Source organism: Dermacentor variabilis, chromosome 8 (assembly GCF_050947875.1).
Source record: "Dermacentor variabilis isolate Ectoservices chromosome 8, ASM5094787v1, whole genome shotgun sequence".
Taxonomy (NCBI): Eukaryota; Metazoa; Arthropoda; class Arachnida; order Ixodida; family Ixodidae; genus Dermacentor; species Dermacentor variabilis.
Window position 1 is genome coordinate 39338177 of NC_134575.1, and position 21478 is coordinate 39359654.

The 21478-nt window shown below is 47.6% G+C and overlaps 1 protein-coding gene across 4 annotated transcripts; it reads left to right on the forward strand.

The window, feature by feature from the left end:
- Nucleotides 1-5604: 5604 nt before the first annotated feature.
- On the forward strand, nt 5605-20872 carry LOC142590081 (putative ATP-dependent RNA helicase DDX5). 4 transcript variants are annotated; one of them, XM_075701927.1, is made up of 10 exons: nt 5605-5764; nt 8929-9400; nt 11304-11445; nt 12085-12418; nt 13400-13445; nt 14159-14223; nt 14435-14496; nt 14584-14643; nt 18140-18388; nt 19312-20872. In XM_075701927.1, the coding sequence occupies exons 1-10, from the start codon at nt 5742-5744 to the stop codon at nt 19476-19478; spliced, it is 1620 nt and encodes a 539-aa protein (XP_075558042.1). In that variant the 5' UTR covers nt 5605-5741; the 3' UTR covers nt 19479-20872. The 4 variants fall into 4 exon arrangements, with proteins under 4 accessions (XP_075558042.1, XP_075558044.1, XP_075558040.1 ...); XM_075701925.1 differs by having other exon boundaries at nt 5623-5764; nt 8926-9400; XM_075701928.1 differs by having other exon boundaries at nt 5623-5764; nt 8926-9400; nt 19247-19420.
- Nucleotides 20873-21478: the final 606 nt, after the last annotated feature.

The following is a 21478-nucleotide window of genomic DNA, read 5'->3' on the forward strand; positions in this document are numbered from 1 at the left end:
CAAGTTGGCTTGTTCAGCCACTGGCTCAGCTCTACATTTGACCGCACCGTTTGAGGACGAGTCGTGGGCCAAGAGCTGCGCATTTCGGAAGCTAAGACGGGGGAGGCTCCCTCTGGGGTCCACGCTTTCAACCGTCGGCTCGACTGAATTTTACCGGGGCACTCAAGCTCCAGTCAGAAGTCGGGGAGGCTGCAGTCCAAAGGCGATGGCATCATCATCGTAGGTTTCTCAAGCTTGGAAAGGGCTTGGGACGTGAATTTTCGTTCTTTCTTTTTTTATGCTCTGGATGTTTATTCCAGATAAGACTGTGATATCGAAAATAGGCTTTGTAGATTTTTCCAAGGTTTTCAATTTCTCAAGTCCTGAACCAAATGGCAGCACTGTTCCGCTGCATTTCTGTGTGGGCTACGGCAGCACAGCGCCTCACGGGCTCACCTAAGTCTGTAGATAACGCAATCACCATAGTCTCGCGAGTGCCGTGACCAAAGTGTGCGCTCTTCAGGACACGCATCAGAGAAAGCTCCAGTGTCACGCTTTCGGTTGAATTGTATTGTTCCATCAGTGAGGGCTTTCAGGCAAGTTGTGGTCGCACGAGCTTGTCCAACATCACGGTGTTCGTTTTCAGCAGCGAAGCTGACGACAGATCTTCCGCAAACTCTGGGAGGACTTACTAGTGCAAGAGCAGAGATTTTAAGCATTTTATTTTAACTCCCCTGCTTCCTGCTCGAACGGGTAGACGGAGGCTTTGTGTGTCGCGTGCATGACCGACATATTTAGGCATTTTTATCATCCAGTCTAGTAAAAGCGCTCCTCCATTCTGCCCCCTTTGCCTCACGCGAGCCAAACGATTTCTTGGCTGTAATGGTGAGGCGGGCACAGTGGGCGTTTTTTAATGCAGACACGACTTCATCACGCCCTTCTGCTACAACGTCATCGGGGGAGGGGAGGGGGTGGTACAGTCTTCGCTGTGCAGCGACATTTTTCATATTCTTCCGGCATTTGGGGGGGGGGGAACAAACTGTGAGAGGGCGTGTGGGAGGCAAGTGTAGGAGCCAGCCCGTGCACAGATTCAAGCAGGCTCGACTAAGTGGTTACCTGCCGGCGCAAATTGGCGCTGTTCGTGGGACTTTTGTAGCTGAAAACTCTGGCTTTGCTTTTGTTTTTGCAAAAGTGATGCAATGCTGCAAAGAACTCTTCTCGAGGTAGGGCATTCACAGCCCGTCATTGTGCGGCATCGAGCTGCCACACTTCTTTTTGACCCGCAGTAATTTCATCATCAGTTCACAGGAGGGCGCCAGTGCCACTTTAGTGGTCATCAGCATCATTGGCGCAGATCTTCGCATATGTCGGTACATTGTAGGCGCAACCAGAGCTCAGGCCACCAAAAAGCGTGGCCCTTCAACTATGGCGCCATCGTCCCGGTCTGACCGGTGTGTTTGTACAGAGTGCACAGCGGGCAATGTTTTGTGACCTTGAGTTTCTTTTCCTTGGAATATAGAGTTTTCGTCGCTTTCTCTCCATTGAAAGTAGGCGTACATGCTTTCTCTGGTGAGTTCATCAACATGCTGCATCGATTGCCTACTCTAAACACTCTTCATGGGTTGGGTTGAGAGAAAGACCAAATCATCACTAGTGTCGTGTGACAAAAAAACCTCTTGTCGCCCAAGAAGTCTGGCTCCAACGGTGTGGATGGTTGTTTGGGGGGTTTGCAGCAACCTAAACTGCCCTCTAGTGGATGCTGAACACATTGCGCGTTTTATTTTTGCTTCCTCGGTGGCCTCAACTTTATTCCTTGCCAATTTTTTTTTCTTTGCTGGGGGACTGAATTTTCTTCCAGCTTACTGATTGCCTCTCCCCATGTTTCGCATTCTTGATGAACCGGTGTGTGTGCTCGTGACCGTGCATAGTCGTGACGGTCGCAGTCGTGACGGTCACAGTCGTGACGGTTACAGTCGTGACCTCTATATTGAAGCCTTACTGTATTTTTTTTAGCCGTCCACACTCTTCATTTTCGTAACTGTTTCACGTTGTGTAGTCCGAGAGCATTTCTGCCTGTGATTTACACCGCCGGCAGCACCCTTCATGTATAACCACTCTTTCTGTCCATAATTAGCCTCGATGTCGAAGCAAGAAAGAAAAGACAACCGGTCTGCCTAGTTTCACCGGAGGTACGCCATTCCGAGTCGGGACGACCCCTCAGTGTCTGGCACCATTCTCCATGAAATTGCGGTGGGCATCGGTCGTGTTACAGGAAAAAAATATCCTAAAATATCTGTGTTGTGCGTGCAGTTTCTGGTCGTGTAGACTCGAAGTCGTTATATACGGTTTCCACTCTTTCTTCTTTTTTCCTTTCTTGGTGGTGAGTGTCAGTCACTCCAAGCTTGCTTTTTTTTTTCTTTATTCTCAAAGAACATGTATTTACCGCACATTTTTTTTGTAAAGGTGGCGTTGCTGAGTCTCAGTAGTTCTTCAAAGTTTACGGACCCGCTGTGCTTTAGTTTTTTGCGCATGGACTTTTTTTTTTTTCGTCTTTGCATTGTTGTAGGTGTTTGCTGCTTTTTTTTTTTCCTTCTCTTAGGTGCACAAAATAATATAAAACTGTGTGCTTGTGTAAACGTAACCTGTTCCTATAGTAACTTGGATGCCTCAAGTTGTGGGGAGGGGGGGGAAACGGGATGCATGGAGATAGTTATCATCCATGGCTCGATAACCATCGCCTACAAACACACAAGCTGGCGGGAAGGACGACATGGTGGGAGTTCTTGTACATACCTTGTATATAAAAAGCGATTGTGTACCAAAGCTGCGCCACCAAGTTGTTGCTTCTCTACCGAGGGAAATTTGCACTGGCTCACACCCTCTTCTCACCGTGGAAGAACTGAGGCTCATATTTTGTCACGTTTAGAAAGAGTTGTGGAGAAATAAAAACGAAGAAAAAAAATGTGCGAACAACTCTTTTTTTTTGTTGTCTGGTTTGTTTACGCTGTATGTGCAACAAAAACGGTTCAAACTGCACGACATGGCAAGAGAGAGGGACCAGACGAGCGCAGTCATTGTGATTTTGAAGAGGTGGGTGAATATCGCGTTTCCTTTGATACCAATCTAATATGAATAGTAGGTATCAAATGCAGCTGCGTGTATTTACAACAGGAACATTTATTTTGCTATGATTGGATACCATGCCTGTACAGACTTGTGCAAAGACAGCTGTCTAGGACAAGAGATCAGTTTTCAACAGAAAACTGCACATTGCATAACTGCATGAATAGCCTCTGGAGATGTTTGACACCTGGTTGCAAACAAGCTTGCCAAGAATTGATGGCTTCTGTGCGACTAGCTTTCCAAAATTGCTAAATGTGGTTGACTTGGCAGTTGAGGAAAAAAATGCTGAAGGACTTGTCTGTAGTAAACACATGTAAAAGTATGTTGTAACGCATGTTGGAAGCAAAACATTGCTGGTTGCAGCGTGGAAGATAACACTACTACATCGCTAGACTGCCGAAACACTTAAAAGACTACGCTTGCCAAATATCTCTTCTGGAGCTGCATTACCCATTTTGTTGTGACAGCTATCGTCGCTTATAATTTGAGATGTGTATATAAGCAGATGGAAAGCAGTAACAACACTTGAACAGTCTGTTGTTGCGGAATATTTGACTAGTTTAACATATTAAAAAAGTATACTGAGCAGTTGCTTTTCGAATACCAATGCGAATGAGACTACTTATTCGCGTTGGGTATTCGAATATTTGCCCACCCCTATATTGCATAGTACTCGCCTACAGGGCAGAAACTTGGAGGCTTACAAAAAGGGGTCTTAAATTGAGGACGTTGCAACGAGCTATGGAAAGAAGAATGATGGGTGTAACGTTAAGGGATAAGGAAAGGGCAGATTGGGTGAGGGAACAAACGCGAGTTAATGACATCTTAGTTGAAATCAAGAAAAAGAAATGGCATGGGCAGGACCTGTGATGAGGAGGGAAGATAACCAGTGGTCATTAAGGGTTAATTACGGTCTGGATTCCAAGAGAAAGGAAGCGTAGCAGGGGGCAGCAGAAAGTTAGGTGGGCAGATGAGATTAAGTTTGCAGGGACAAGATGGCCACAATTGGCACACATACTTCGAATAATGTATCCAGTGTTTTAGTAAAATCAATTGGAGGAGAGGTTGGGAGCTTGTTCACCGTGTCAGTATATGTTGTAATGTAACGGGTTCACCTCTTTTTTTTTTTCAATATGTGCTACATGAGATACAATTTTCAAGCGGCTGGATCGGTGCTTTCCAAGTGTACTAATGTTACCATGTCTGACGTTCCTTAGAGAGTCATCGCATGTATGGAGCCCACGATTTGTAAACTTGACAAACGTCACTGAAGAACTGAAATTCGTTGACCTGTTCTGCAAGCGTACGATTGTCGTCCGAACATGCCAAGGTTATGGTTAAACAACGGGGATGGCCTTCAAATTCTGCAATTGCTAAGCTTAGGGTGAACGTCAATCCCGCTGCCCGAGATGCGTACATGTACATTAACGATGGCGAAATGCCGCACTGCATGCCCGAATCGGCAAACAGCCTGCTCTAACCTTGTACCGAGACTCGCTGCAAAGGAACCACTACTGTACTAGACGAGAGTTCGAAATCTGCGAGGCATTTTATGTGAACAACAGGAGTACCAAAACGCACTCCATACTGTTGTTCGCACAGTGTAAATAAAGTACCGTCATTTATAACAGCAGCCCTTTACACAGAATCGGAATAGGCCTACGCGCCACCGCCGCGCGAGAAAACTGAACCAGGAAATTAGCCGACGATTAATTTCACCTTCAGCGACGTTGAAGCGTCGAAAGCGCGTCCGATAAGCTCGCGACCTAAACCGCAACGTTCAAGAGCCCTCTAAAACGACGCCTTTGGTTCTAGCTATAAAGGGAAAAGATGGAGAACCCGCGTCTCCTTTCTAAACTGAAAATTACCGTTCGCGAAACGTAATTATAAGGCGCGGTAAGGTAAACCGCGACCTCGAAAAAGCGTGCCCTTGAACGGCTGGATATTAATCTTATCGGAGTGCTTCGGCAAGCAGCTGCTTACGCATGGCAGCCGACGGTGACCACTACGCTTCAAGACACGTCATACAACCACGTGTTCAGCAGGAGCGCGAGCTTTCCAGAATATGCAGGAAGATGCGAGCGCGAAAAGCGTCACCAATCACTGGGCTTTACTGAGCAGCCGCCATTCTCGCCTACTCTACGCCTACATGGAATCTTACCAGACGTGACGCAATGCACCTGCGTGAGAGAGGAAAAAAAAAGATGATAAAGATGAAAGAGAATCCCAGACACGCCATCACGCATGCACGGCTTTCTCCTCCGCCTTACTCTCTCTCCCTTTTGTCCTTCCACAAATGATGACCTGTCGCCGTTGCGCTTACCTACGCGCCGTAAAGTAGATCCACACAAAGTGAACTGATTAAACTAAGTATCAACAGTTACTCTCATAAATGTGAAATTTGCCGTCACTAACGACGTTTTTCTCACTCTCTGTGGGTATCTTGTAAAATTGAGCCGCGGATTAACTTATTTCCAAGACCGCCTTTGTGTTCGAGTCACGGGAAGTCCACGGACTACACGCCGCCTTCACTGATCGTGTCTCTCCGCACATCACGAGCCGTCGTCTAGCAGTGAACAGCATCGGGTCCGATTGAAACTGTAAAAAATTCAAGCAAATCAACTCCAATCATTTCCAAAATGAACGGACGTGGTGGCAGAGGGTAAGTTGCCGAGAGTTTCATTCATTTTTCGGTTCGCATCGCTTTATTTTCGTTGAGAAATGGCGTTTTTGCTGATGACCATGAAACCGGGTTCATTCATTCTGGCCTTCCCACCATGTCCGGCTTTAGGCCTGACGTCGTCTCTTGGTCACACGAGGCGATTTACGCGTCGACAAAGCTGGGCCACGGCCTCTGTTGGCCGAGTAGGAGTGGTCGTAGCAAGCGAACGTCGTTTACGAGTCCGTTTTATTTTAAATGCCGGAGTTTGGGCAGTGTTCGGGGCGCCGGAAAGTGTTAGGCCTACGCGAAAGTCGCAACGTGGCCTTTCGCCAACTAGCCCTGGCCATTTTGCGCTACCGGCCCTGCGGTAGCCACCCTCTAAAATTTTGTCCGTTGCGTTTCGCCCGTTGCTAGCGTGTTCTTCGCGTCTTTTGTCAATATGTGGCGAAAACGCCGGCCGGCGCTTTTTATGAGAGCGTATCGGGACATGCCGGTGGCATATCGATCCATCCCTGACAAAAAAAACCCTGTTGCCATGGCATCGGCACGGTGCAACAATGCGCGTATTTCAGAACTGCGAGTAGGCATGGTTACTAATTTTTTCAATAATATTAGTTATTGCTGGTTTTTCATTTCGGAAGGGTGAAAATATCACCTCACGGCGTCCGGTGCCAAATCTCGTGCGCTCGAATTGCAGACGCATCGTTGTGCTCGTTGAAAATAAAAAGTAAAAAAAAGTCAAGTGCTATTTCAGCCCGCAATTTGATCACGCTTTCTTCATTTTGTCGTCGGCCTCGGCCAATGTGTGCGGATTGATGGCGTAACTCTTCGCAGCTGCGTCTTGGGCTAGCTTCTCTTGATGACGTACGAGAGCATAAGTGTTGCAAACACAAGAAAAAAGAAAGCCCTGGCGGCAGACCGGAGAAACACTGCATTGAATGACTGAATCACGTGCACAAATCGTGACCGCCGCTTAGCTGGCTCGGCGTTTTGACGAAGAGCTACGGCCGCGCCGCGCAGTCGCTGGGTTTTTTCCCCCTGCTCTTACTGTTTGCATTTTCCTGCTTGTGTCTTTTTGTCTCGTCGGCCGCTCCGGCTTTTTTTTTTTCTCGGCGCGTGACGTTGGTAGATGCCACGCGTCGACGCATTGCGCGGCATAAGTGGCTCGTCATGCGTTTCGCCGGCGCCGCCAATATGGGCGTCAGAAAAAAAAAAGCAATAAAATAGGTCGTTGTCGCCGCGTTCCGGGTTGAGCTCGGCGCTGAATGAACGGGACCGCCGGAGGTCAGTGAGCCGTTTGTTGCGAACGAGGTCGTGTAGGCATGTGAAGCGGCTCGGAAACCGAGCGGCCACATTAGCGCCGCTTCCGCGTAGCTTTCTATTTTTATTTTCGTTTGCGTCTGACCTCGCAAGACTTACGCAGGCGACGGCGCTTTGAAGTGTCGCCAAAGGCCAGAAAATAATGAACGGGACATCTCGCGCTCCGGGAATCGACGGCCGTAATCGTATTACGAGCAATTACGTAAGCATATGTTCTCGTTAGGGTGACAGTCTTCTCGAAAAACTACGTTGTAAAAAATGGTTGATGCTATGTACACTGCGGAGTTGCACCGCTGCCGGAAATTGCTGGGCGCACGAGGCAAAGGTTCGGTGCGGTGATCATGTAAGGCTTGTCGTTTCGGCCATACAGTAGTTCGCCAATTGAAACGTACACTTGCCGGGAATTCATTCCGGTTTAGGCAAATATAACCCAATCTGGGAGCTTCAGTAATATTTCGGTCCAACTGAATTAACCCGAACTTGTTTTTAACCTAATCTAACCTTGCACCAACATTAAGCTCCATACTGACACATGCTTAAAAAAAAGGTTTCACCAATGAGAGAATTGCCATTCCCTAGGTGGTGCTGCATCATCGTGTACCCAGCCATTTACGGCCGGAGCAAACTCCGTAATGTGCATAGTGTAATTCGTAAGGAGTAGCATTGGGAGGATGATCGTGTGCAAACATGAGCAGCATGCTCAGCTCATGCAGGCGAAGCCACTCGTCATTGTGAATATATTGGGTAATCCCGCTTTGACTCGTCGTACTCTACAAGTCTAGCAATCGCTGCTTGTGCCCAGAGCCAACAGTAGAGCAAAGGAGAATTTATTGGTCAGTAACCACTGCACCAAGTTTGGTGAGGTTTGTTGCATTTAAAATAATCTTAAAATTTAGTGACTGTTGGTTTTGAATTTTCGAATTCGGGCATCAATTTTTAATAAGAATTGGCAAAAATAAATTTTTAGATAATGAAACGATATATCAAGTTTAGAACTCTGCAACTCGGCGATGAAAAATGATACCACAATTCTGTGATTTGCATCTAATAGTAAATCTCAAGCAGACAAAATTGATACACCATATATATGAATCTAAAAAAATCTAATATGGACATACAGCTTTTGCGGAACCCTTGCACACAGCGTAACAAATTCACATAGGATATGAAATGACATGTCAAATTTGTCAACATTCAATGATCTAATGGATGCAGTTTACAGAACTGTAACATCTGTTGAAGCAGAGCTGTTAATTTGTAGACTTCATGCGTTTATTTTTCAGACCTTCATATTTTTGAAAATTCATGCAAAATGGGGCCTTAAATTGAAATTCTGCTTCCAACTGTCACTAGAATTTAACTGTCTCTTAAAATGCAACAAATTTCATTAAAATCTGTCCAGAGTTTATCTCAGAAAAACCTTTTTACGTTTTACATGTATTTGAGTAGGCCACGTTGGAGTTTGGCTCGCGCTAAAGCTTCCTCTTAATACTAAAAGCACATTAATTTATTCATTCTTGGATAAGGTTATTGAACTGTCTCGACATGTGACCCCAATATCTGGGCAAAGTAAAGGTTGTACCAGGGCTGTCAGCTTGGTCAGCGAGCTTAATGGCAGTTGGCAATTATATTGGCCTCTTAATTTGTTACTTTAGATGCTTGTACTCAAAGCAGGTGCTTCGAGCACGAGTCTGAAACAGCAGTGTTGCTCAAAGAAATAGCTGTTATCTTGAAGCAGTTTGCTGCTAATCTCTGCCCCTTCAAAGTTTATCTTCACATGTTGGCAATTACGTAGGCAGCTTGGGGTAGAAGGCTTATTCGTCATTTTTCATGCGCACCAGCAGCAGGGACTTCGGCAGCAGCTGGGGAGGCGGCGGCGACAGGCGTGGCGGCTCGGGCAGCTACCGCAACAGCCAGCCTGGCGGCAACCTGCGCAAGCCGGACTGGGACCGCATCCAGCTGCAGCCGTTCCAGAAGAACTTCTACCAAGAGCACCCGAACACAGCGAACCGGTCACCCGCGGAAGTGGACGCATATCGGCAGGCCAATGAGATCACAGTGAAGGGCCGGGAGGTGTTCAAGCCCATCCTGCACTTCGAGGAGGGCAACTTCCCCGACTACATCCTCAAGGCCATCCACGCACAAAACTACACCACGCCGACCTGCATCCAAGCCCAGGGGTGGCCCATCGCTCTCAGCGGCAAGGACTTTGTGGGCATCGCCCAGACGGGTTCGGGCAAGACGCTTGGCTACATCCTTCCTGCCATCGTGCACATCAACCACCAGCCATACCTGCAGCGTGGGGACGGCCCCATTGTGAGTGCGCTTTGTCTCGGCTGGGGTCTTTTCCTCGGCTCAGCCTCCAGGGCGCTGGATTAGTCCGCTAAGTGTGTGAGCGGTGTCGTAGAGCGTAGCTTTTTGCAGTGTGCTGCAGCTGCTGAAATTTGGCTTGCAGTGTATAGCTTGTTATCAGATCCTGACATTGCCATGGTTCACCCCATTATGCAGCTTAGTGGAAACAGCACTGTTTGTAGAGCATAAGTTTTCTTAAATTTTATATCAGTAGTGGCCTGAAGTGCACAAGTTTAAGGAAGCAAGCAAATTGCTGGTGACAAATCCGCTCAATAATAGGGGTGTGCAAATATCAAAATGTTCAAATACGAATCAAATATGAATACTTCGCTTCGAACATTGAATCAAACAGCGAATAATGATATGCCCGTGCATATAATAGTAGCAAGTCGGGCTAATAATTTTGGAACATTGCAGTTACATTGTCGATTGTAAAAAAATGGGCTAGTAAGCCATTATACTAAACATTGGGTATGTAGCTCATGTTAAAAGGAAAATTTAGGAATTCACACTAGCTGTGCTTGCCAGCCTGTGCCTTGTTATGCCGCATCAGATGCCCGCAAAATCGGAGGCATTTGACCGTGTGCAAGTTATTGCAGATGCAGCAGTTTACCTTTGTTGGTGATAGCTTGCGGTGTCGGACTTGTCAGAGATAACACGGTAGTGGGAAAACTGGGTATTCACTTTCTGTTCCAGTAAATTGCATGTCTGTGATCAATATGTGGTAGAAGCGAATAAATGACCAGTTGTGAGCACCAGCCAAGTCACTGCGTAACTGAACGTTTCAACTTTTTGGTCACAGGTTGCACGCACATGCGTCACTCTCAACAAGTGTGTTGTGTGAACCCTGTGTAGTTAAGTGTTTTGACCTTTCATAGCCTTTTTTTTTTTTTCTGGCTCGCTGGGGCTTATGGAAACCAAGAGGTGAGCCCACCTTGAGCAGCTGGGAGACTTCAGCTGCCTTTGGGTGGGACACGTGCCTCTGTAGGCTGCCTCGCGACAGTGAAACGTATCCTGGCGCTGACCCTGGCAGCAAAGTATCGGATGCCAGTGTTGTAAATGGGCACGAACAACTGGAATGGTTAGCTGGTGGCGGCCGATTGCCAGCCTTTGCATAACCTGGCTGATTCATGACACGTGTGAACTTGATAGCCTAGCATGTCTGAAGGCTGGAAGATGGTCAGCACGGCTAATGTTGCTGCTGTGCTGTAGTAGAGGGAATTGTGGGGCAGCAGAGTGGGTTGATGGCCATGGTGCTGTGCTACAGGTCAGGCTGTGGGTTTGAGTCTCATCTATGGAAGTTGCAATTTAGTTCGAGAATGTGGACATGCTTGTGTACTTAGATATACCGGGTGACTCAGCTAGCAGTCGATCCCTGCAAACATGAACTGGTAGAGTATGTGGTTATGAAACCTATATGGTGTACTGTCATCAGTCCTCTTATAGGGTAGGGTGTCCTAGCTAACATTAACCAAGCTGCTTAATGTTTTTTTTTATTATTCAGTTGAGAAAGTAATTTGTACAGAAAAATTATCTTGGGGGTGGATGAGGACAGATGACAAACACCGTGTAGGTTTAATAAACTCATTGCACCCTACTTTTTATGTTTATTTTTAGAACTTGGGTAACGTTAGCTGGGACATCCTGTGGATATAAACATGCGAAGTTCTAGGTGGTTAAAAGTTGCTAATCCGGAGTGCCACACTGCAGGTGTTTTTCTAGCGATGTTTAAGCTTGTTAGCCGGTTGCGTTCTCTCTGCTTTGCAGTGTCTCTGTGAGCACGAACCGCTCGCAGCCTGTAGTTTGGCTGCCACAAAGCAGTATTGTCAATTCTGACATCTGGTGACACTTATTTTGATGTACGCAGGCTTTGGTTCTTGCACCAACACGTGAGCTCGCCCAGCAGATCCAGCAGGTTGCCTCAGACTTCGGAAAGTTCTCTCGAGTGCGCAGCACCTGCGTCTTCGGTGGTGCGCCGAAGGGTCCCCAGCTTAGGGATATTGAAAGAGGTGAGTGGTTGTGTGGGTCGTGTTGCAGCCAGAAGTTGCTGTGGAAATTTTGAGGCATTTTTTTTTTTTTTTTAGACGCCTATGTAAGGGTAGGTGAAAGTAGTAATGCGAATGAAACCAACCGATTGGTCTTTAGGCATTTTTTGCACCTTGTGTAACTCGCCCTCTCGTTGTGGCTTTAGAACTAGGGAATTGGTAAACCACAATTACTAATTTTGCCAGGCTGCAGCTGCATTTAGTGCCATGACTATAGGTACAGTGCAGGAACAAAATAGTGACAGCTCTACACACACAGCACTTTGTCTACTCTTATATGTAGCATGTTCCAGTGCTGTACCTTTAGTCATCAACCACCAACTTTGCATCCTCATCAGTGGCAGTTGTCTTGGAACGATCAAATGTTGCTTTAGATAACGGAATAGCAAATTAACCAGAGTGCATTCTTCTCTTCCAGTATTTAACTTTGTTGCCACAACCCGCTTCTTACCAACATGCAGGTTGTCCATAAACTTTGTTAGCCTTTAGGGTTGGTGCAAAGAAAGCATTACCGTGTAAGATGCCGTGGCTGTCAAACAATATCGGCGCAGGTGTTCCTTGTGCTAGTTCAGTTTGAGAAGCAGTGTTCTGTTCGGCCTGCAGGTGTCGAGATCTGCATCGCCACGCCTGGCCGCCTCATCGACTTCCTGGAGGCGGGCAAGGTGAACCTGCGGCGGTGCACGTATCTGGTTCTGGACGAGGCTGACCGCATGCTGGACATGGGGTTCGAGCCTCAGATCCGCAAGATCATCGAGCAGATCCGTCCGGACTGCCAGACCCTCATGTGGAGCGCCACCTGGCCCAAGGAGGTTCGCTCCTTGGCCGAAGACTTCCTCAAGGATTACATCCAGATCAACATCGGTGCGCTGCAGCTGTGCGCCAACCACCGCATCCTGCAGATCATCGACGTCTGCCAGGAGACCGAGAAAGAGGACAAGTGCGTACCCCGCTTTTTTCTTTCCTTGTCCTAGCTCTGTGCACGTCCTTTAGTAGGGCTTCTGCTGCTTGCGTGAGCGTGTGCTCATTGAAGTGCCTCGACTCTTTGAAAGTGTAGAACGGCAGCACCCAGGAAAGCACTTGTCCACTCTATTGGCTGTGAGAAAATGCTGGAAGTTTGTGGCTGCAAAACTTCACCTTGTCATTGCCGATGGGTCTTATCGAGGCTGCTGTAGTTGAGCTGTTGAGCTAGTTCATTCCGATTAATGGAGTCAAACTTTGAAAATAGATACTTTTGTGAATAGTATGGGGGTGGGGGGCTGTATGTGGTAATTGTCTGAAGAATTCGGGAGGGTGAGTCACGGACCAGGCTGCAGCACAAAGAGGGCACATCACCTAGCTTTGCATAGTCCTGTGCCAGTGCTAAGAAGCAGGTGACACTCTCTCGATGCGTTTGCACAGGCTGCAGGTAGATGTCACTTTTGGGCCATCGGGGAGCTTTAGTTATGCCAGGTCGGTAGGTTTGTAGTGGTGCCTAATCAAGCTAGGGTGTTGCCGTGTCTGTGTGGCAGGCAATAAGTTTGCCGTTTTTTGTGTGTTCTTGCGTGGCGGCCGCTGTTACTTCACTTTGTGGTTTACACGCCGGCTGTTAGCGCAAGTGCCTTCATTCAAGTAGCTTGCGGGAAATGGCACATGGAACCAGCAGGTGCTGAGACACTGCAGTTTACTACGAGGTCATGTTGGCCTGTCACGTCTTCCTAGTGGCAGAGCTGTCAAAGCCTCGTTACAGACACACCAGGCCTCTCGCTCACTGGGGCCACTTTGTCAAATGCCTTCAGTTGTAGGGGGCCCTGGGACATTTAAGCGTTAAGGGCAGCGTTTGCCCACTCTCCGTCAAAATCTTGGCCCTAAGCGCATCACGGGGGTGTCTTCAAGTGATGGCTGTGTTACGTGCTAACATGGCACAAATTTGTTGTTCCAGGCTCATGAAACTGCACCAGGAAATTCTCAATGAGAAAGAGAACAAGGTGGGTGTCCACTCTGCAGTTTAGCAGTCTTTTTTTTTTTTTTTTTCTTGCATATGGTTGCCCTTCATCAAGCCCTCTGATCTGCCTCACACTTCGCGAACTAGTACTGAAAACTTCGTGAAAACGAAGTTTCGTATCGTATCAAATTCGTGTATATACTTTATTTTCCTTACATTAACCTTCTAGGAACCAGACCTTAAAATACCTGGAAAAGGTTCATCTTCTATCTGAATGTGCGAAGCACTTCGTGAGTAATCAATGAAATGAAAATTTTGCAAAAAATATTTTAGCAACACAGGGTAAACGCCAAGCAGAAAAGTGTTAAGTGAGCTTCATCCCAAGCGATCTACGAGTTGAAAGTTGTGCAGACGGCTCTAGTCCTAGGGCGAACCATAGGTGTACTTTTCATTTGCTTTACGGTATACGTGTGTGATACCACTGTCTCCTCTGATAGTGGTTTCAAAAGAAAGTGAGTTGCGTGCTATAAAGAGTTAACTCGTCTATAAAGAGTTAACATTTGACATCACCTGCACTGCTAACCTTCCATTTAGGCAGGGAAAGGCTCTGAAAACTGGCCGATACTGCCATGTTGAGGGCTTGAAAGGAATGAGGTGCAGAACTCCTCAGCACTAGTTAAGGAAGTGCAGGCAGATCAAATAGACTTTTGGGTACATGTAAATTGCGCTGGAGTGACACTGGCCTTTTCTTCACAGACCATTGTGTTTGCTGAAACAAAGCGGAAAGTTGACGACCTGACCAGGAAGATGCGCCGCTACGGGTGAGAACTGCTGCTGCTTTGCAGAGCCTTGCTTGGAATTTTGAGTCTGCTTTTACTCGACGGTTGAGGTTTTCTTGGCAGTCATGATCTTGTGCCATGGTGTCTCGGTAATCAATAATTCCACGCTTGTCCGATTTAATGCGAGATTGTGTACCCGTCCGTTAGTGTATTCGAAGTGGTTGCTTACCGGTGCCGTCTCTTTACTACACAGCTGGCCAGCCATCTGCATTCATGGCGACAAGACTCAGCAGGAGCGTGACTGGGTGCTCAATGGTGGGTTTCGCTCCTCGTCTGTGGCTTCACGCTGCTTTGCATTTTAGCCTGTCGGAAAAGTTGATGTGTTGTAATGGAAACTTGCAGAGTTCCGGTCTGGAAGGGCCCCCATCCTGGTTGCAACTGACGTGGCTGCACGCGGTCTCGGTGAGTTAAGCCTACCTCCAGTCTAGTTAATGCAAGATGGGCTGTGGGATGGCACTGTTCAGTTACTTGGGGAAAACGCCGGCTGCTGCTACTCTGAAGTGGGCGCTTCGTGCGACCAGGTTATGGGGATGAGCAGATATGTTTTTCTATATTTAGGGTATGCTCTTTCAATGTACTTGCTTGAGGCGATTGTTGGTGTGAGCTTTTATTAAAATGTCTCTTTTAGGACTTAAGCAGGTGGGACTATGATTTAAACCTACTGGAACTGTTGCGTTATGGCTGCTACTCACAATTTGGCATCTTAGGTGTACCTAAGTGTGTGTGTGGGTACTTTTCCATTGTTCAGGATAGGTAGGGTACTCTACATTTGTCTAATTGTGCTGAAATTTGGGCGGGCATGTTAAATGCGCACAGGCCATTTGCCGTAGACTTTTTCGATTCTAAAGTTAGTGTTTTCACTTTGTGCTTGATAATAGACTAATATTCAGTGAAAGCAGGCATTCATCTGTGTTATTATTAGCCCTGAGGTAACTTGTGCAACAGGCTATCGGCTATGTTTCACTACCGTATGTAACCTCGTGTGCAGTTGCTTGAAATGTGAAAGGCAACACACAGGTTTGTCTAATATTTTTGCCTAGTCGTGGCTAACAGAAGCTGTCTAGGGGGCATCTCAAAGCAGCAAGTAACGTGGACTTTGCCCGTTGAATTGAAGCTCACTACATGAGTTGATGTAGAGGATGGCTATTGCAGCCTCTAACCTCCTGTTACCGGCTGAGGCAGCAGTTTCGCGACCGGTGCCTGTGCGGTGCCTGCATTCCATTGGCCAACAGTTCTTACTGGGGCAATGCTTTTGCCCTTTCAGAACAAGTCAAACTATGCCTCTGTGCACCCGTTCGCATTTCATGCAGCTGCACGGGGCAGGAGGGGGGGGGGGGCGGGGGGGGGGGGGGCTCGACTTAATGGGTGCTCCAGATGTGGCAGGTGCACGTGTCCTCTGCGCTTTGGAGGGGATGGATGTGTTTGGGTCTGCGGGGACGGGCTTTGGGAGACCAGACGCTGACTGACGTGTCCTGGCTTTTCCTTTTTTTCCAGAGGCACTTGTGTGGGCCCCAGGTTGTCCATACGCAGTGCCTCGCTTTGCACTGGGCGGGCCTCCCTGAGCCACATGAAAACGCTTAAAAAAGGACGGTGGCTTCCATTGAAGGCCCGGCGGGCGCAAATGATTTCTCTCGGACGGGGAGCGTAGCTCGCACGAGGCGCGGGCCTCGTATGCAGCTGGATGAATCTCTATGCCCTAAGTAGCTGCAGCACTTTTCAAATTTGGCTCGAGTTGCTCCGATTGGCCGGAGATGGAGCAGCAGCGCACTTTTCCAAATTCAACATGGATTGATACGATTGACTGCAGCTGGACTATTAACTTCAAAAAAATTACTATCACTGTAGTGACGGAGGAAGTTTTGGGACTGGGAAATGAATTGGCCGGGAGCTGGATTGCGGGTGTGCTTCGGGGGCCACCCTTGAAGCGAGGCAGAAAGGAACGAGTGAGGATTTGACACGATTGGCTTTTAAGGTGCACGGCACAACAGCAAAACAAAAGCGCGGAGGCCGCCGTGGCAGAGTGAGTGGTGCGGCACCAGGGGACGGCCTCAGCTGCCGCTGGCTTTCTTACGGAAGGCGGCGCAAACGAAAAAAGTGTAATGGCCGCTGACGGGTGGCCGTGTGCGGAGAAGGGCGCCCTCCTTGCTGTGGCGGCGTCCTGTCTTCCGAAGTGTGCGCACGCACACGCTGCCAATCCACCCCCCCTGGCCGACGACTCTTGAAGGCCACGGCATGGCCCTGTCTCTCTCGCAAGGCGCCTGCAGGTAAATTTTAGTGCGCAAACACTTTTCTTTCTTGCATACATACTTCTTTTGCGTCTTATCTCTACATCCTCTTATTTCCCGTACCCCTTGTTTTGTGGGGCCGCACGCTGCCTAGCTTTCGTTTCTCGCTCGGCACTGGTTCAGGTGACTAGCCAGGTCTAGGGCGAGGGTAGACCGTGCGTGCTTGGAGCATGCAAATCCTTGCCTGCTCGTTAGCTCTGATGTAGCACTTTAGGCCCCTGTAGGAAGGGCACAAGTATTGGAAGTTAATGGAGCATTATACGTTTTAGTTTTCTCAGGGTATTGGCTCTGCACTCACGGGAGTTTGGTCTAGTGGAGGATTTCAGTTGCAAGGATGCTTCTTGGCCTTTTGATGTCTCGGGAGTTTTATTTGTATTTGGCAAGGCATCCTGCGCTATGCTTAATGGCGAGGGGACTCTGCTTGCTTTGCATGCAGGCATGCGCATCCTGCATTTTTTAATTTTTTTTTTTTTCAAAGGTGGCTGCATCTCGAGGTTCTGGGGCACACCGCAGGCTTTAGTAGTTGCACTTGCATGCCGTCGTCGTCGTACTCACGCGGGATTTGTCATTTGTGGCAGCTAAAATTTGGATGGCTTTTTAATGCGTAGCGGTCATCGTGTTTGCACCAGCATTTCTCAAACAGCCGTAGTGAACGATTGAATTGGGAAATTTGGGCGTCTAGTTTGCGCTAGTAAAATGTAATGAGTGGCTAGAGCACAGCGTAAATAGCGTAAAGTAATACTTGACAACGCACACTGCCAGCTGCGCGTAAGTGCGTAGCACCCTTGCCGTTACACAAAAAAGAATTCTTGTAAACTTCAGAGGTCATGTCTTTCCTGCACACTTAACCTTGTTTTCAAGTGCCTTGTTTAGTGAATAGTAGTTAAATTTGTGCTGTATCGTTTAACTGCCTAGATGAGCTTACGCCAGCTGCAGGTTATCCATCCTTTCATTAACTGCATTCTTGCTGTGAGATTGCAAAGTGCAAGTGCTTGATTAGTTTTAAAAAAAGTGTCACCTAATCCTTAACAGTTGCATGCACCCTAAGGTCTATTCTCACGATGGGTTACACTGTGCCCGTGTGTGACAGGCGCATGGACGGACTAGTCGCAGCACACTTCTCGCGCGTGTGAGAGCAGACGAAACGGTGCGCTAGCCGCACGGCTCTGAACTTTCAGCTGCGGTTGAACCAGGCAGCAGGTTACAGAGGGAATGCTATGATACGCATGGGAGTGGTGAAAGTGAGCAGTACTAGTCTACAGTGCATTGATCTTATATTGATCTTGTTCATCATGTTATGCAGCATGCATTTGGAACTGCATGGTTGTTTGCAGAATGCTGGCAGTTTAACCACCGAGCTGCACATACTGCATAAGAACATGGGCATGAAACCATACAACTAACTTGCAACCTTGCGCCAGTCGCATCGAAAATTACAATTGCAGGGTAGTAGGGGTTCCATGTACATCTTTCGTGATATAAAACGGGACTCTCCGAACTCTCGTTATGATCTCGCAAATAGTAAGGAGAGCTCGCTCGCTGCCTGCCAACATTCGAAGATCAGCGTTGGTTACTTTTCTCTAATCCGCTTGGGTGGTGGGTCTGGCTCACAGATGTCGACGACGTGCGGTTTGTGATCAACTACGACTACCCCAACTGCTCGGAGGACTACATCCACCGGATTGGCCGGACGGCGCGTTCCAACAAGACTGGCACCGCCTACACCTTCTTCACACCCAACAACAGCCGGCAGGCGAAGGAGCTCATCTCGGTCCTGCAGGAGGCCAACCAGGTCGTGAACCCCAAGCTCTACGAGATCGCCAACAACCCCCGCTCCGGAGGAGGATGGGGCGGCCGTGGAAGTGAGTGTCTCGATCTCTCCAGCGCAAGCTACACTTTTACCGTCAGCCAGCCAGAATAGAAAACCAGTAGAGCTCCTCCATTGTCCATCACCCAACTCGATGGGGAGGCTTCCGGGAAGGATCAGTGATTTCACAGTGGCGAGCCCCCTCTAGTCTCGGAGCATGCCGCCAGTCTTACCTAAAGGCCACCTGCAGTGAAATTTCACTGTGCCTAAATTGTTGTGAGAAATATGCAGGGCGTCCTACGTAGCTAAACAGAACCAAGACTGTGTTTGCCGTCGCTTGGAGCAAGTCTGGCTGTTTCTTTTTTTATTTTACGTAATTATATAAGTAGTTGGTATTAAGTTCTCAAATGTTAGAAATACATCTTTCTGTGCTCTATATGTGCTACGTTAAAGCTTTCCCTAAACTTGAAAGGACTTGGAGAAGGCGTGATGCGACTAGTTGTGCGGCACTCTTTTGTGTGTTTTGTGGGCTTCCTTTAACGCATACTATGCGCAGACCCGAATTAGCAAGAATGTGTGACAGTGCACGGATATTCATGGGCTTGACAGCTTTGGCGCAGAATAAAAGTTTTGCCCTTGGTGTTCTTTCTGCCAAGTAATTGTAAATTAGGGGCTGTGTTCTCTTATCAATTTCGTTATCCCTTTGCATTCCCCCTTTGACACGAATTGGCCGATGACTGCATGGGTGCCTGTGAGGAAACTCGAAAATAATGGATAACGGAATGTATTGATAACGTGGCCCGGAGTTTCGAGTGCTCTGCCAGTCTTGCCAATCTTTCATGTTTCCTTTTAGTGTTCATTTTCGCTAGAACTGCATTTACGGTGTGGTGACTTCTTCCATTTTTCATTCCAGGCCGCTGGCGTACAGGTGGCGGCGGCAGCTCGTGGAGGTAACTTCTGTTCCGTTCTTCATTCCAGGCCGCTGGCGTTCAGGTGGCGGCGGCAGCTCGTGGAGAAACTCTGGCGGCGGCTCCAGCAACACACACACACATTTTGCCAGCGGCGCCAACAGCGTTTCTCTGGGCTCTCGAGACAACCAGATGAATGGCTACGGCCAACAACAGAACAGCTACTACTCTGTCTAGGACATGGCCCTCTCTGGCCCCACACCTTAGGGCGTCAACAAATTGCTAGGTTATTTCTCATTTTCAACTGTGTTTTCCACCTGCACCAAGATGATGCATCCCAGCCACACACGTCAACCTTTCTAGGGCGTGGGAGGGATTTGAGGGCTGGGGACATTAACTGTTACCGGTGTTAAACTTGTATTTTTTTTTTTCGTTGCACCTGCTTTCAGTGACTTGTAACCCTGTGAAGCGGCCAAATTAAGAGCACTTAAGGGGAGGGCACTTCGGTACCTTGAGGGACGTTTTGGGCTATGCGATGCCAAACGGGAAAATAGATGCACTAAAAAAAGAATATGGCGACAGACTAAAGCCATGTTTTCCGAACATGTAGATTAAAAATAAAAAGAACTTCTAAAAAGCGATTGCTTTAGTTGTATCATAAATTAAAAAACAATCCTAATCCATATTTGCTCAACCAAAAACTGGAGTATTTTTATAAGAGTGTTGCAAGTCAAGGCCGGCCAAGACGAATGCCTAGCCAATCCAGAACAAGATCGTGGCGTGCGACAAGGCGGCATTTGATCCTGCTAGAGCAGAATATCAGCGAGTTGTGCTCTGATTATTTTGTTAAAAGCTGTTGGAATTAACAGCTAGAATTGACTTCTGTGTCCCTTTTCTTTGCATTACGTTTTGTAATGCATAGCAAAGTGCGTTCCGTGAATGCACTCCGACCGGAGTGCACTCTTCTGCGAGTACACTCAGCTTGCAACATTTAGATTCAGGAGAGTGAACTTAACTTGCCCGCTTGACAGGGATATTAGTGTTCCTGTTTCATACTGCAGCCTATGCCTTCTATGTGTTCTCTGAAATTTGTTTCGTTTCTTGTTTCATTGTGATATTTGAAAAGAAAGGAGGCTATGTTTGTTTTTGTGTACTCTGCATTCCCTCTGCAACTTGTTTTACTTGTTGATGAAAAGTTTTTTTTTTTAAGTTATTGACACTCATCTTGCATTTCAAAGCTGATGTCTCGGGAACAAGTCCTTTTTCTTTCCTGGGTTTCCTAAGGCCCTATTGTTTTTTTTTTTTTTACATCTCATTGTCTTGAGTGTTTGTCTGTGCAAGTGGTATTGCGGAGGCCTGGAGGATGAGCGTTATTTTGTTCCAAATATTTCCCCTGAGAAGTCTTGTCAAAAACAAGGGTGCATCGCCGTTATTTATCTCAACCTGCCACTCATGTTCGACCGTTTTTTGGGGGACCTGCCAGGTTCGACGGCTCGTGATAAGTGCGAATGAGGCTGCTGGAGCTTACCATCACAGCTACCAGCGTCCTTGTGGGGGCTCTAAAGTCAAGATCTGGAGCTTCTGTTAAAAGTTGGAACAGTTATTGGAGAAAAATAAATGCTAGTAAAAGACTCGTCTGTGCGTTATTTTGGGCGAATTATTCAGAGCATGGTGGGCTCTGTTACCATTGGACTTCAAAGGCATCTTATTGGGGCGGTATGTAGTTCCACTATGGTGCCTGTCGGCAGTATTTCTTTGGAGGGCTGCATAAATGTCAAGAGCATTATGCTGTGGTACATTTGTGCGACTGAAAAGTGGCTAGTCGCTGCCATTGGAGGCTACATGAAACGCTAGACAAGGTCAAGCAACTTCAGACTTTGCTTTGGAACTTCCTGTACATGCTCGTATGGGAGCTGCTTTTATGCTGGGTTGTGCAGGTTTGACCTGCAACCTTCACTGATATTTTGTAAGGCACCTATGTGCTTCCACCATAAATTCAAAGTGCACAATTCTAAAACTGCAGTGCGTTGGTTTCCTGCTTCGCATGTATTCGCCATTAGCTTAAAGGCACAACTTCAACGAAACTTGGGCCAAGTATATGTAAATGCCGAAAAAGATACTGAAAGTGTTGATCTTGTTCCGCCTATGCATCCAGTCAGGCGCATTGCTCGCTTATTTGCGAGCAGACTGGCGTGCGTTCTCCCTGCTGCGCTCGTGCTTTGAGCCGTGGCTGTGTA

Coding starts and splice junctions, on each gene's coding strand:
- LOC142590081 (XM_075701925.1), top strand. CDS start 5,742: ATGAACGGACGTGGTGGCAGAGG. Junction 5,765..8,925: donor AACGGACGTGGTGGCAGAGG/GTAAGTTGCCGA, acceptor CATGCGCACCAG/CAGCAGGGACTTCGGCAGCA. Junction 14,224..14,434: donor AGGAAGATGCGCCGCTACGG/GTGAGAACTGCT, acceptor TTTACTACACAG/CTGGCCAGCCATCTGCATTC.